The sequence below is a fragment of the Cuculus canorus genome, chromosome 1 (genome assembly GCF_017976375.1).
Source record: "Cuculus canorus isolate bCucCan1 chromosome 1, bCucCan1.pri, whole genome shotgun sequence".
NCBI lineage: Eukaryota > Metazoa > Chordata > Aves > Cuculiformes > Cuculidae > Cuculus > Cuculus canorus.
The window spans coordinates 153,590,855-153,606,631 of NC_071401.1; the positions used below are offsets into that span (position 1 = coordinate 153,590,855).

At 48.3% G+C, this 15,777-nt stretch overlaps 1 protein-coding gene across 2 annotated transcripts; it reads right to left on the minus strand.

Moving 5' to 3' along the window:
• Positions 1-571: 571 nt before the first annotated feature.
• On the minus strand, positions 572-15,777 carry MFNG (MFNG O-fucosylpeptide 3-beta-N-acetylglucosaminyltransferase). Of its 2 annotated transcripts, XR_008448246.1 has the most exons (9): positions 14,848-15,777; positions 10,565-10,613; positions 9,985-10,087; positions 9,739-9,892; positions 9,190-9,275; positions 7,238-7,403; positions 6,598-6,683; positions 2,110-5,761; positions 575-1,119 (listed from the first exon to the last, which is right to left on the minus strand). XR_008448246.1 is itself a non-coding variant. In XM_009568397.2 (8 exons), exons 1-8 carry the CDS (start codon positions 15,193-15,195, stop codon positions 5,695-5,697), a joined length of 1,059 nt encoding a protein of 352 aa, XP_009566692.1. In that variant the 5' UTR covers positions 15,196-15,777; the 3' UTR covers positions 572-5,694. The 2 variants fall into 2 exon arrangements, 1 of the variants encoding a protein (XP_009566692.1); XM_009568397.2 differs by having other exon boundaries at positions 572-5,761.

Sequence of the window (15,777 nt, forward strand, 5' to 3'; positions counted from 1 at the left end):
GAGTGGAAAGAACTTGCTCAGCTTCTGCAGTCAGACTCACTCCAGACAGAGTTTATGGTACTGTGGGGAAGGTGGGGGAGTGAGGAAGGGGCAGAGTCTTTTTAGCACATCCATCCTGCTCACTGTCCCAGTCTGCTGCTTCTCCGAGTGCTCCTGTAAGCCAAGTTACATGCAGTCTCCCCAGGCAGAAGTCACACAGCACAGAGTAGAGGTTGATGCTCTTTCCAAGCCCCACACTATCCGGGTAGCTGTGACTGAGGAGCTACAGGCCAGCAATGATTGTGTGTGTAAGGGAAGACAGTCCTTACCTTATTCTTTCCAGCTTTCCCATCTTTTTGTTGAAGCCCTAAGCCCAAGGTGCCAGTCCTCAGGCTGGCATTCATCAGTTGCCAACACAACCATGAAGAGCATGTAGATTTTATTCTCCTTCTTTCTATTACCCAAACCACTTTTTTTCATCCCTCACCTCTTCCTTCCCATTCTTCAGATCTGTTGCTTCACAGTATTTCTGGGTAGAGAGGGATCTTTGCTCCTGAACCCTTCCCTTCACTGTCCCAAACACCATCTTGCTCCCTCTGCTTAGATGTGACAATACTATCTCATGGATCCTGTAAGCTCTCTCTTCCTTCCTCCCCCTGCCTCTGCTCATGAGTGCTTCAGGGAAGGCACCATTTTTCTCTTTGTTCATCACCAAGTACAAGATGGCCTCAGCTCACAACTGGGGTTGCTGGACTCCTTGCCAGTGCAAATGCTGGGTATTTCATGGCATATCCTCCACCTGATACATCATGGACAAAGGCACCAGCTGCAGATTCTCCCTGTGCCCCGCATCAGGGTGTGTGATAGGGAAAGCACAGCTTCAGAATAGAAGCATCTCTCCCCATCCAATTGCCCTGTTTAGTTGCACTTCTTTCCCCTGTGTTGTTAAAATCAACACTATCTTCTTCTCAGGCAGTGGCAGAAGAGTCGGGGCCATCAAATCCACATACAAAGCACCCAGTTTAATTTGTTCTCAAAGTTCGTTGTGAATCAGATGCAGCTTCCAGTGAAACCAAGGGAGGCTTGACCAAGGCACAGCCCGATGTAACAGCTGAAAAGGCTCCTTAGCCTTGCAAAATCCTGGAAGACAATTTAAACATGAGAGATAGGCAAGGAGCCCATTCTTGGGATCTGTAATTAATCATATACATTCCAAACAGGGAGAGAGATGAGTTCCCAGCTTTCTTGGAGTCCAAGCTGGATCAGAGAGTGAAAAAAAAAAATCTCAGGCTGTCAAGGAACCGCCTTAAAGAGGCAATGCCAGCTGAATTACAACAGCTCAGCCCTGCACTCCTTTAACCTTCCAGGTAATTGGGCAGAAAGTTGAAAGGGAGAATTCCTGCATCAGCTGGTAAGAATAGACATAGTTATTTGTATATTTGTGATGCTGCTCTCCTTCCTGGCCTCGCTTCTGTCTATGGTAACGCATCCTCTTCAGTGGAGCCATAAACGTAATGGCATTTGGGATAGAATAAAGTCCCAGTTAGTATGAGATCCCAACTCCGGCACCAGCTGCTAGCAGGTGCTTCAAGGAAGAACATAAGGATAGTTCACACCTCTCTGTGCTCACGCAGTTACCACATGGAGGAGTCAGTCACCCTCCTTCATCTTTGCCTCCACCCTAGAAGTGTGCTCCGGTGTGGAGAGCCTAGGTGGCCAGTGGTGCAAAAGGGCAAGCCAGCTGTCTTTTATGGTTTTTCAGAGACTGAAAACAAAAGAAATTAAACAAATGAAGGAAAAGAACTGCTAATCCCACCCCTGGACTCTCTGAAGAGTCTGCACGGTAAATGAGTGCAGAGGAAGCCTCCAAATTAATAGGCCAAGTCTGCTGTAAGGAATTGATGAAAACACATCACCTTATCTGGAGTGATATTAAAAAAAAAAAAGGAAGAAGGAAGTTTGGGGCCAACCAACCTGATCTCAACCCTTCCAAGGTGAATTCTGACTCACAGGCTGGCATCCTCTCTGGCACTGGTGGGCTACAATTCCATTGTATACACAAAACCATTTTTCCCACTATTGCTGGGCAGTTCCCAAATAGCACTTTCAACATACAGCTTAAATTCTCACCCTCTCCTCCACAGCCCTGCTTGGTGGTTTCTTTCCTTCCAGTCTCCTTTCTTCTTGCTCCTACTTTTCACCTCCTGGCTTCTGTTTAATAAACTGCTCATCTTTTGAAGGCTGCATCTTTAGCAAGAGGGCTAGGGAGAAAGCTGAAAGCTGGAATAGGGGTATGAGTTGGGTAAATCACATAGTGGTTTAGAAATCTGTTTTTCTTCAGCAGCAGAGCTGTTAAAAGGAGTTGGCACCAGAGACAGAAACATTGCCTAGCGTTGCTATTCTTCTCTCTCCCCTTCAAGCTTTTAGCAACAACTGCAATTTCCCACCTATTTCAACTAACTTCTCTTTTCTCCCTAAAGAAAGGAGAGTCATTAGCATTTTTTGCACTGTCAAGTAGGGGTTTCCTTATAAAAATTCTTTACAGCTAAGAGGAAAGTGAAGAAATGATATTGTTAACATGAAAGCCTCACTTAATACTTTACATTTCAAATACTGTAACTGCTTTTTTTCCCCTCCCTCTCCTTTTTTTGAATCTTCAGTATACAGCTTAAACATCATTAATAGTGCTGGTTGCTATGGTGTTGGGCAGATGGAGGTCTCTCTCCTTGAAACATTGAACTACACTTCATGTTGTACAACAGCAGGATCATGCCAACACCTTTGACTTTGACCCCATTTTTCCCAGTAAAATAAAACGACCATGTCTCCATCCCTCTTTATTTTTGGGATAGGGTTTCTTTTCCTGCAATAAGAAAAGAGGATGTAAGAGAGAGAAGGAGAAAGAAATATAAAAAAGGAAAAAGAGAAAGAAAAAAAATTCATAGATGCAGTGGAACCTTTCCAAAAACTTTTAACAGTTACATCAGAAAATCATGAAGGAGAATAAAAAAAGACACTCCTCTGAAAAGCTTCACGTGAGATTGTTTCTCATTTTCCCAAGCAGCTAAACATTTTAATAAACTAGGAAAATGAGACTGTAAAACCACAACATCTGACAGCAAGCCCCAGGGGCAGGAACCATTCCTGAAACTAATTTTAACTCAGGTTTTAACATTGATCAGATTTCATGTGGTGAATGTCCCCTTAAGCTGTCTCTCTGTTCTTAGTGAAAACCTGGTTTCTTTTGTCGACTCTGAGAAGCTATTTTCTTTCCAGCGCATTGTCGTCACAGGCGTAACAAGATTTTTCTGTCATTCGTCTCCACAACCCAAGAGATGCCCTGCCCCAGACATCTTCTCATCTGTTCTCAGTTTCTTTATGAGATAAGACATTTTCCACAGAAGTGGCACTTAACTGCTCCAGCAACGAAACCCAGTCCTAAACCAGTCCCCATGCAGCCACTCATGGACTCAACCAGTTTAACATCTGATCTTCAGCCATGCAAAAGGCACCAGGCCATTTCAGACCAGCTGAGGACAGGATCCAAAGCAGGCTTCCAGTTTCTCTGTGTTGCTTTTCCCCAAGGAAGGGCGTCTGCTCTATCAATTTCTTCTCCTTCCTTCTCACATTTTGCCTTGATTGTCACCAGGACATCTACCAGCTGAAAGACTCAATTAACAACACAGCTGAGCGTTTGAATGGGAAAGTAAGAAGATATCCAGGTAGCGTACATTTCTCTTGAAGACTCTCACTTCTCAGGGAAACATTCTTCATCTTGTGGTCAAGTTCAAACCAAATCATTTGCCCTGTGGGGAAGGACATTATGCCGCATCTACCTTCCAGTAGTTGAGTGCCTCTGTAGTTAGCCACACAGCTCCAAGGTTGCATAGCTGTACAAGACAAGTGCTTTGCTGGGCTCAAGCAATGGTCATTGGCATCAGCTAGCCCCTGTCCCTGCTTAGGACGAATTTCCAGTTCAAAGGTATGCTGTGCAAGAGAAGAAAGCAGAGCTCTCTGCTGCTTCACAAGCTGGTTTAAATGCTGGTAAGACTGACCAGGCTAGAACACAGCTCTACAGGCTCCCACATTCTGCTTCTCCAGAAATTAAAGAACTCATTCATTTCTAGATCTCCATTTGCAGAGGTGGAAGGTCTTTCTGATGCCTTTCCTTTAAATCTTTTGTCTACTGTGTAGGAGATGCTGGGGCTTGGGTGGGTGGGAGGAGGCGACAGGGTGGCCAGCTTTCAAAATGGTAGAGGTACAGTGATAGTCGCCCTTGGCTCCTCCAGCCCACCAGCAGCAGGCTTAGTCACATCAACAGCATCAAAGCTGAGCAGCTCTTCAGAGAAAGGGCATTTGTCCTTTCATCTGGAGATTACAGGAATCTTTCACAGATCTCAGCAGTGCGTTTTGAAAGGCTTTTTAATGAGAAATACCTGTTTGTGGCACCACCTGCCATTTAAACCAGTCTCTTTGCCTTCCAGCCTTCCCTGCAACGATTTTCCCCAGCCGTTTATCCATGTGCCAAAATGGTACCAAGGTTCACTCCCCTGCAAGCAGAATTGCCCACCTTTAATGCTAGGCTCTGTACTCCAGAAATATGCCAGAAAGCCTGTAACCTATTTGGGCCTGCTCCTTCCCCCTGTTGTGCTCAGCAGGGACAGCAGGAAGGCAGAAAGATGCTCTCAGCATCTGGAGGAAAGAAACACAGAGATAAAAAGCTCTTTGCCCTGCTGTTTCCATTCCTTCATAACTTAATTTTTTTGGTCAGGGCACAGAGAAGATTATAAAGCCATAACCTCTAATCCCCTCCTGAGTGCTCTTTCTCCATCTCTTCCTTTCTCCTCTCTTTCAGCCAGTCCTAATCCTTTGTCTCCTCTCTCACAGGTAGGAGTTGGAGTCTAATCTCAGACGACAGGTTAGTAATTAGAGTGAGAGATTATCCAGACCCCACATCAAGAAGGTAAAAAGGAATAATGCAAAACCATACATGATCAAGACTTCAATGTTCAGTGCAGGAACCATCCTCCTGTCTGTTTGTCTCCTTCTGGCTTCCCCACCACATACCCTCTCTTTCCTCCGGGCAGAGAGGGTGATTCCTTACTCTTTGTTCTTCCTGCCCATCTCCACTCTGCCAGGCAAGCATTATGCCTTTTCCAGCGCAGAAATGGTCCCTTTTTCCATTTCAATAGACCTTGACCAAGCAGAGACTCAGCCAAAGGGATGTGGCAGGGAAGAGTGGGCAGTTAGGAAAGCACAGGCAAATATGGAGGAAGAGGGCCTGCTCAGAGAGGCTGGAGCCATGACACATTATCAGCTATCCTCAGTTGGGCACTGGTTACCCATACCCAGGGCCTTTCTAGTCCAGCGAGATAAACCCACAGAAAGGAACAGCAGCTGGTTGCCATCTCTACCCAGATGTTCATCAATCACTAGGCAGTCCATAATCTGCTCAGGAAGGTATACTGCTCCCATCCTTTGCATGTATCCCAGTACGGATGGGAAGCCCATCTACGTGTCCAGCCCATGATCTTTGGGACAGATCTGGTCTCTTGTTCTGTGTCACCAGTATTCAGTAAGGATGAAAAGAGCCATCACACAGCTCCAAGACCACCACAGAAAAGGGGAAACTGGGAGCACCAAGCTTCTTCAGTGTCCCACGCCCTACGTGCACAAGATGAATAGATGTCACCAGGATGCACTGTAGCTGAGGCATCACCAGCTAACAGCCTGCAGGCACCAGGAGGTGTCAGGGTAGAGATGGCAGTGGAGTGATCGAAACCTGCTGGGAAGAAAGCAAAGGTCAGGTGACAGTTTTTACACCAGCGCACAGCTGGAGAATGGAAGACCTCCCTTATTTCCCATCCCGCATCAGGCAGCCACCCTGCATTACAGAGCTCCAGAACTGGTTGTTCAACTCAAGATGTTTTTTCTAAGGAAATATAAGCAGCCAAACTTCCCTCCAACACCTGAATCCTGCTCTGTCCAGGCAGCCCAAGACCATAGCCTATCCTGATCACAAGCAGAGAGATGGGCACTGCACCAGCCCCTGCTACATAGTTCTGTTGATGCTCTTTTCATCGCCTGGCTGCTTCCCACCTCTGCTATCTCCAGCTAGGAGCTTTCTACCCATGCTCTGCAAATAACAACTTTAGGTTTGTTCACTCAAAGCAGAGAAGGTAAATCAAAGAACACTTTTGTTTGCAGTCAGCCTGGAGTGAACCTTTTTCTTTTTTCCCTCCAGTTTTCTCAGCAAAACACAAAATGAAAAAGCAGAATTTCCTTTCCTGAGCTTAAAAGAACATTTAGTTCCTGTCCCAGAGGTAAAAGGTTAACTTGTTCAGTCTGAAAATGTGAAAGAAATGGCAATACTTTTGGCTCAGAAATTGTCCAAATAAAATGTTCTGATACACCTTTTCTTCCCACTCATCCAAAAAGGTTTGCAAAGTTTGTAAGCATACACCAACAGCTTTATCCCCTCACCCAATAAGCCTCGTGACTGCAAAGTTTCTGTCCCTCACTCTAGACCTCCTGCACCCCATTTGGCTGCCTTCCTTTCCCATCCTGTTTTCTGAGGGCTCACACCACAGCAACATCCAGAGCACTCATGCCCCGTACCTTGAGGGATCCTCTTGGGGTGAAAAAGGGCCACTGAGTTCAATAACATTGAGCTTATTCTCAAAGACACCATAGCTGAGGGTGACCTGCAACAAGGGATGTTGAAAAAGAAGCAGGAAGGATGAGGTGAGTTCAGGAGGAAGGAAATTGATTTAGGTGACAGAAGCTTCCATTCTAGTTCCTTCTCTGCTAGCTTGGCCCCTGCCTTCCCTTCCACATCTTATTTGTCTTTCTTCACAAGATGGTCCACCATGCTAGTCCTTTGCCTCTCCAAGCTCCCTATACCCTGTATTCTCTCCCCACACAAGGCAGACTTGGTTCAAGGTCAAAGCCCTTTCCCCAGTCAACCACCATTCCTGTTTGTCCTTGTGTCATGTTCCTCCAGGATGCCTTGAATCCTCCCACCACTCCTCATACATGTGCTCGCCAACACTGATTCCAGCGGCACTGTGACTGGCATCCATGCTGCAGGCAACATCTGTTCCTTATTTCAAAGAAGCATTTGTCGGGAAAGCCTCCCCAAAAGACCAGATGGTGGATCCAATCCACATCAGTGCCATCAGTGGAGCAATGCGCCTGTAAGCTCCCCTCCACTTCTCCTTCCTCATGCTCCCTCTCTTGCTCCATTTCCCCTCCTCACCTGCTGAGAGAGCCGAGACAGGGGGATGAGCTGCAGGTTCTCCAGGTGGGAGTGGAAGAGCGCGCTGGGCAGCAGCTGTCCACCGACTTTGCACTCAATAATGTAACCCACAGTGCAATCATCTGGCAGGCGGATGAGTTCTGAAGTGCTCAGGAAGTTCCTACCACTGGAAGAGAGTAGGGCTGCATGGATTAGGAAGAGGGTGGTGGAGGATATAGGCATCCATTTGGGTGGAAGATAAGTGAAGGTCTTAACTGAAAAACAGTTAAACTTGGAACTAGGCAAGAAATCCCTGAGTTCTATCTGTAAAAATCTGGGAACGTGTTTGCTCTCTGACGACCCCCAGTCATGCTGTCCCACCAACTGTCAGGTGCTGCCCCTGCTATGTGTCCAGCTCCTCCACGAGCTGATGCAGAGAGCTGGCAGACTTTGCCCAATCATTTTTCTTCCTGTTAGGTGAGTGGCACTGGGTCCGTGCAAGTCAGACAAGCCAGTACAAGAGAAACAGTGGGACCACATGGCAAGGACCAGGAGGAAGAAGAAACAGGACAGTCTCATAGCTTCAATAAGCCATCCATGGCTCCACTGTAATGTAACACACACCCTTGGATATCCCTTGATGACAGGCTAAACACAATTTTAAGGCTCCTGTAACTGGAAGCAGCCATACAGCATGAAGCGCTGTCTACTACAACACCCCTCAGCTAGTTCACATGTCTTTTAAGCACTTTAACACAGTAGTGGCAGACTTCATGCCAGGTTAGGTGTTATCTATCCATGCCACTTCCGTTTTCGTCTAGATCACAGATCATTCTTCCTTCTGGGTCCACCATAAAATACATAACGTGGGCTTCAGCCAACCAGCCACCTGGTGTCAATCGTTTCAGTCTTCCTGGGTATGCACAGATCTGGTTAAGGCTAGCACAGCCATTGTCTATCAGCGTACGTGCATACAGCCTGTGATATAACCTATGACATCCTGGAAAACATCATCTTCTTATAGGATGGGCTAACACAACACCCTGGGACCTACATCTGCTCTCAAGATGATCAGAGGGCTGGAGCACCTCCCATACGAGGACAGGCTGAGAGAGTTGGCCTTTTTCAGCCTGGAGAAGAGAAGGCCCTGAGGAGACCTTAGAGCGACCTCCCAGTACCTGAAAGGGGCCTATGAGAAAGCTGGGGAGAGACTGTTCATAAAGGCTTGTAGAGACAGGATGAGGGGGAACGGGTATAAACTGGAGAGGGGCAGATTTAGGCTTGATATAAGGAAGAATTTCTTCACCGTGAGAGTAGTGAGGCATTGGCACAGACTGCCCAAGCAAGCTGTGGCTGCTCCATCCCTGGAGGTGTTCAAAGCCAGGTTGGATGGGGCCTTGGGCAGCCTGATCTAGTGGGAGGTGTCCCTGCCCATGGCAGGGGGGCTGGAACTGGGTGATCTTTAAGGTCCCTTCCAACGCAAACTATCCTACGATTCTATGTACTAAGCTGAAGAAATGACAGTGGCCTCTGTAAGAAGCTGAAGAGGGCTGGAGTTAGGGAATGGAAATAAGCTCAGGAGGGAGGTACAGGAGGTTGGAAAGAGGCAGATTGAGGGGAGAGGATAAGCAGAGCGGGAAACCACTTAGGAAAATAGTCAGCAGAAGCTGAAAAGGATGGTAAGGAGTGTGGGAGAAATAACCAAAAGCAAAAAGGAGTTGGGGAGGAGGCAGCATGTCATCCCACGACCACATTTGCTGACACGCTGCTCTTGTGTTTTTTTAATCAGGTGGCAGACCCACCCACTACATCCTTCCTCCAGTCCCATATGCTTGCAGATGTATAGCACATAGCACTGCACCCTTGCAAGCATCCTTGCAAACACCACATGCACAAACCCAGACCTGACACTGCCAGGAATTGATGTATGTCCATTTTCCTCATCTCCAAAGGCTCCCATATCTACAGCTCACCTGGCCCATGGCACCATCTTGCTTGCCAGCTTGCGGCTGATGCAGAACCCAGCCCCTCCTGTGGCAAACCAGAAGCGCACAGGTTTCTGGAGAGAAACAGCAGAGAAAATCAATGTGAGAGGCTTAGACAATACCATACTCCCTGAGATGGGAATGCTGGAAACCCAGCTTTGATGCCAGGCTAAACACAGCCCTTTTGTCACCCCAGAATCCTCACTGCTGCCCAGAAGAAGGACTTGCCATCAGTGCAGCATGGATTTTGACCTCCTTATATTTGGAGCAGCCAAGTTCCTGCTGGCAGCAGCAGGTGGGCTGCCCAAGGCAGGCTTATCTCCTGGCAGGCAGGTAGCCAAAGGTACAGCAGCAACATGGATGTGGGACCTTCACATATCAGATTGAATCAACACCTACAACCACGTTCAGGCAAGACTGGCAAGTTTTCAGCTGTTGCCTGTTGCTCTTTGGATCTGTCTCTCATTGGGATACATCTACAGCCAATAAGCCAGAGCACTAAAAACAATCCATTGGCCCCACCACCACCAGCTGTACCGTCTGGTTGTTTGGCAGCATTTCCGAGGCCCGGATGGGTCTGTTCAGGCTGGGTTTTCCCAGGTAAATGTCCCACGATGCAGAGTAGGAAGACAAGAGCTTCAGGAGGGCATGAGGGTTCAGGTAGTTGTCATCATCCAAATGGCAAAACCAGCTGGGGAGAGGTGGGAATGAAGATACAAAAGGTTTGCAGTAAGGAGAGTGTCTCTTGCTCTCAGGGGTCCCCCCATCACAACCCTGCCTCACCTCCTGCCACTGGCCAGGAAGGCATCGAACTCTGCGGCCATCTTGCAGGAGAGGGCTGGGTGGCTGTGCTCAGCAGAGCAGTTGGTGAAGATCGCATGATCACCTGCCACAAGAGAGGAGGCTGTAGCCTGGGGCTTGCCTGCTTCACGCAGTCACAGGGAGGGCCTCTGGGCAGGAGGGAAGGGGTTGGTCCACAGACAGATTCATCGCAGCCCCTGAAACAGGTATTCAAGCCTGCAGTGACGGGGGGGTCCATCCTTCCCCTAGCAGGAGATGAAATCTGGAGAAAGCCAAACATCTTGGCCAAAGCTAGGACACCTGTCAACTATACTTCCATCCTCCCCACTGCCAGCCAGGGTGCAGAGGCTGAGGGGCTCTCTCAGGCTGCTTGTGCCACGTATCCTATAGATACTTTAAGGCAGATGACATTCTGCTTTTCAGTTGGCATGCGTTGGGGTAAGCCAACTGAGAAAAATCATCACTCGGGGGCTTTGTAGATGCCAGAACCCCTCCCGAAGCCATGACAGTTCAGAGGCTGAAGGCAGGGAGGGAAAGGTGGTTTCATAGGACAGATCGTTACCCATTCTCCTTCTCAGGGCTTCATCCTCTTCATCGGTGAAGACGTAAGTCTGAGGGAATGAGGAATGGAGGTTACTCTCAAGGCTGAGGCTGGTGCTGCTCCTGGCCACCCACTCCGTCCTCCCCGCAACTGGACTCACTTGCTGTGGTCACCCACTACATCCCCTGCTGCTATGGCCCCCTCCCAGACACCAGATGAGCAGAGGGACGGCCGCACTCCCACATGCACCAGCATCAGCGCTTGTGTGGCTTTATTTATCCTGCTCACCACCTTGGGAACGGGAGAAAGAGATCCAAGACACGGACTGAGGAGTTGAAGGAGGCCTCGTTTAAGTGTCGGTGGTAGAAAAATGAAAGCACCATGGTTGAAAGCTTGGGTTAAAAGAAGAACATCTGTTTGTGTGTTAAGTGTGCACAGCCCCCTGCAGCTTTCCGCCTCCTCCTCCTTCTCCTCCACCCCCAGGCCTCTCTAATCCCCCTCACTGCTATTATGTGGCATATCTCCCCCTCTCCAGGGCCAGGCGGGGATCAGGGCTGGTGAAGAAAAGCTTTCCTCAGGCAGAAAATGAGCTTTCATGAAATAAAAAAGGAGTCACGAGCCATAAACAGTCTCTCCACCAGCTGCCTACAGGCTGGTTAAACGAAGCACCTGGGAAGGGACAAAGGGGACGAGGCAGGCATACAACAGCCCCAGGAGCCGTCATTCCTCCCAAAGGCTCTGACAAGGAGATGAGTGTCTCTACTTCTCCCCACACACACCCAGCATCTGGGAGACATGGCCCCATCAGGATAGCATGGCAAGAGAAATGTTCTGCACATGAAAGGCAATGAAGAACCCTCAGAGAACACCTGGCTCAAGCAGAGACAGCAGGATGGTTTCATGTTCTCAAATGTACATGGCAAATTACCTTCCAACTGCTGAGCTGCAGCAACACACCCACTCCTACCGCACCTCACTGGTAAGGGCTCTAGGTTAAGAATACTTTCAAGGTGATCACGGGACAAGAAGCAATTAGCTAAGTCTCAGGTAAAGGAGTCACTCTGTGTCACGGGACTGTATCACAACCTTCAGTCAAAGCAGGGATTGTCAGTGGCAGGGGATTTCCCTGGCCAGCATGCCAAAGCCAGAAATTTCCACTATGACAAATATCTTTTCTTAAGAAAAAAAAAAAATCTGAAACCATTGCAACTTTCTCACATTTTCAAAAAAAAAAAAAAAAAACCACAAACAGAGAGATTGGTGCTGGAAATTACTTGCTTACAAATCTAAAACTGACTAGAAATAATGTGTCTAATAAGTCATATCTAATGATGCTTATATCTAACTTAAAACAGGAATCTGCACCTTTTCACAGATTTTCTGCTTGTGAAAGTATTCCAAAGGTCTCACTTTCCTCTTGATGCAAGGTGGGAAATGTTTTTTCGCAGGCACCCAACATATTTCCGTGGGAACCCAGGGATGAAGGTATATTGTCACCACGGGGAACACCAGACCGTCCAAAATAAATGGAAAAGGGGGCTATGAGTTTGAGGACTAGGAAAATCTGACTTTTCTGTCTCTTCCAAACTCTGATCTCCATGACATACCTGGCTACAAGCACTCCAGACATCTTAAAGTAAGTGCCCTGGTTCTGTCCTGAAAGAGATGTTTGGTTTTTGAAAGGAGAGGAGGTGCTAGAATTAGTTTACATTACCAAACCAAATGCCATTTCAGGCCAGAAACTTCGACTTATCTCCACCAAAACTATTGTGGCCAAGAATGTAAGCCACTCCAAGGTGTTGCCTAGTCTAAACAATCATCAAAACAGACACTTTTGTTTAGACAAAAGCTTTTCTGAGGAAAACCCCTTTCACTGAAATGACTTCCACATCAAGCTCCAGCAGAAAGCTTGTGGATCTGTTACCAAGAGGTTTCCCATCTCCCACCTGCTGCATAACTTCTCTCCAGCTGCGTATCTTCTCTTCTGTTTTAACAGTGTAGTTTCAGGGAAAATGTTTCTCTCCCTTATTGTCTACCCTGGCAGAGTCCAACATAAAGGACTGTTAATTTTGTTCCTGTACAGCCTGTTCTAGCTGAGGAAAACACAGCTGTTCCTGCCTCCTGTTACACTCACCTAAGCCTGACCTGTGAGGTCTGGGTTGCTTCCTCTAGGAGGACAACATGCAGGTAATCAGCTCTGAAACCAGGCTTGGCATCAGCAGCACAGATAGCTGCTAAAATTTACCCACCGGCCACCTGTAGAGAAAGACCTACTGAATTGGTCTCCAGCCATAAGTAAGGTTGAGTGAGACAGCAAGACAGTGGGTCAGCCCTAGGAGGAGAAAGACTGCACACCAGAGCTTCTGAGACTTGGAGCTCTCTGAGACTGGCTCTTAAAGCCTATGACTCTCCGTAAAGACTCAAAAATGCCCTAATAATGTTATGGTGCCCTGTCCCTGGCCCAATAACAACTAAATATCCTTTGCAAATTATAACCTCTACTTTTTTCTCTAAGCGATGTTTCTACACTGCAAATTTTTCAAAACTAACTCTTCCCCCTACCTCCAAAAAACCCTCAAGCAGCAGTATATTTTACTGTTTTAAAAAAGGTTTTTTACTTTCATGTACTTCTCTTTATCTCCCCTCCCACCCCCACTCCCCTGCCCTCAAGGGGCAGTAAAAAAAGCAGAATAAAAACATGGAAAATTGGGGAGTAGGAAGGAAAACACTGAGCTTGCAACAAAATTTGATAACAATGAAAATACACTGTTTAAAAATGACTGATGCTCCTGCTCTACCCTTCCTTCCTATTCTGCTCAGTCTGTGAAGCTTTCTGTTGGCATCAGCATGGAAACCAGCACCTGTTGCCAGGTCTGGACATGGTTTGCCTGCCAAACAGAGGGTCAGATTAATATGAGGCACTAGTATCTAATTCCTGGAATGGCTACGTGCGTATTCATCAAACGCATGAGGAGGGAAGAGTGAGTGGGTCTTTAAAAACCCACTGCAAAAGCCCCAGGCACAATATCTTAATGCCAGTGGTCAGGCGTTTGGGTTTAGTTTCTCCAAAAGGCTGCTGGGCTGAGGTTGGGCAGAAGGGAGAAGTGCGTGTGGCGGAGGAAGCAGGGCATCTCAGATTCTAAGAGTGACATGCAAACAGGAGAGGAAGCGTGCTCAAAATAGGACACGGCTTCCTGTGACGACCGCAGCAGACCAGACAGTTGCAGCACCACGAAGTGGAAAACCAACCTTACTCAGAAAACCCCGCACTGCTTCAAGCACTCTCCTACCCAATATCTCCACCCCCACCCCCTTCCTCAATGAGGCCTGAATTTGTCTTCTAGGCACCCATCACACACAGGCAGAGGTAAAAAAAAAACACTCTTTAGGGGCAGCCACAGGGTTTCTTCTTTCTTGAGTAGCAGCTCTGCGAGGGAGAGAAGTACCCAGGCTCTTGGGAGAACTTCTGCCCACCAGTAAGCCAATCTGCACAGCACCACCAACATCAGTTCCTCTAACAGAAAGGAAACTCTCCAAACTCTACTTTACCAAAAGAAAAAATACCAGAACCCCAGTTAAAAAAAAAAGTATTTAAAACATCAAATATGCACTCACATCACTGCAAAATCATGCATGTGAGGGGATCTGCCCGAGAAAGCAGGGCATGGATTGTGCTGGCATGCTGGGGAGTGAACAGGGCTGCCAACACTCCAGGAGGTGTTCCAGGTCCTCCTCACTCACTCTCCTGCCTGCTGCTCCACACTGCCCAGGGCAGGCGTTCCCAGGCACAGTGTGGGCATCCTGACGAGGGGCCAAGGGAAGACGCTCATCTCAAAACCTAGCAAACTCATGGCACTAGGAGTCAGAATACCACCATTTCATACAGAGCCAGGATGGTCTGTGCTCTCGGTCTGGCATGTCTCGGGCAGTTTGAGGCCCCGGATTTTATTGGATAAGAACAGGGTAATTAAATTCCCTCCACCTCAAGCTGAAGAGTCAGGATTAGGTTAGGGGCAGGTGATGCCTGCTAAGAGCACATGTCCTCCCAGCCTTCATGGGAAGAGCCCACACAAACTCTTCCTCCTCTCTGTCTGCCTTTCCCATGAACTGGTGAAACATTGTGCTAGGTAGCATCTACCTTTCAAGGTGAAAAGAAGTCAGAATTAGGGAAAAAAAGGCAGAGTACTGTGTGGGACTGCAGTGCCCATCCTCCCCATCCTCTGGCCTTTATCCCTCCCCACCGACACCTTGTCCTTGCCCTTTTCACCAAACGTCCTCTTTCTAGTCCAAATCGACATGCTCACCTGCTCTCTGGCCTGGGATATCCACGTGTCCAGGAGCAGCTCCATCCTGCTCTGGTGAAATCTCTTTGTTGTCTTCACAGCTATGAAAATGTCCCCAAGAGTCAGGCTTCCTTCGGTTTTGTATCCCTCCAGAGGGTGGACTTGCAGGTCCTTCTGCCCCCTGCCCATGCCTCCTGTGGCATCTTCTGGACTTGCCTTGCTGCGTTGCCCTGGCTTCTCCGACATCCCCTTACTGAGATCTGGATACCGAGCTGTTTCCAGAGTCTCATGGTGCCGCACAGAGAGGAGAGCCACACTGACAAGGAAGATTGCAGCTCCAGAGAGACCACGGATGAACCGATTGCCCATGGCTCCCAAACTGTTCCCACTGCAGTCAGTATCCTATTGAACAAGGGCAATCTCTGCCCTTATCTCCACGTGAAGCTGTCCACTCTTCTCAACGCCTCTGAAGGGGCAGAACTAGCTGAGAGCAATGTCTGAATAGGATTTGGCCAAAGAATAGGGGTGATGAAGACCAGAAAGCCAAAGAGACAGCAGTCCTAGAGGTTATCAGTGAAGCTGAGGGAACTTTCAGACCAAGCACGCCCAATGACCCAGCGAGACACAGACACAGGATGCGAAAACACTTCAAGGTGTCAGGCGGTGGGTGGCACAGCCTGCCAGGAGGGAAGTGAGCATCGCCACTCCTAACAAAGCGGCTGAGGGTCCCAGGCTGGGGGTCGAGGGGACAGCAAAGGAGATCAGAGCCATCAGTGCGGAGTCTGGACCGAAGCCATCAGTTTCCCAGAAAACTCCAGCCCGCACATCCAAGCCAGCGGCTGCAGGGCAGAGGCGAGCAGCGGGCGCAGGGCTGCGGGGAAGGGGCAGCGGGTGCAGGGCTGCGGGGATGGAGCTGGGAGCCCAGCCTGCAGCACATCTGCCTCCCCACTT

Excerpts from the sequence above, each read along its gene's own strand:
- MFNG (XM_009568397.2), bottom strand. The coding sequence starts at position 15,195 with ATGGGCAATCGGTTCATCCGTGGTCTCTCTGGAGCTGCAATCTTCCTT. Across the intron at positions 9,893-9,984 it reads TTCCTGGCCAGTGGCAGGAG|CTGGTTTTGCCATTTGGATG; the intron begins GTGAGGCAGGGT and ends ACCTCTCCCCAG. Across the intron at positions 7,404-9,189 it reads AAGATGGTGCCATGGGCCAG|TGGTAGGAACTTCCTGAGCA; the intron begins GTGAGCTGTAGA and ends ACTCTCTTCCAG.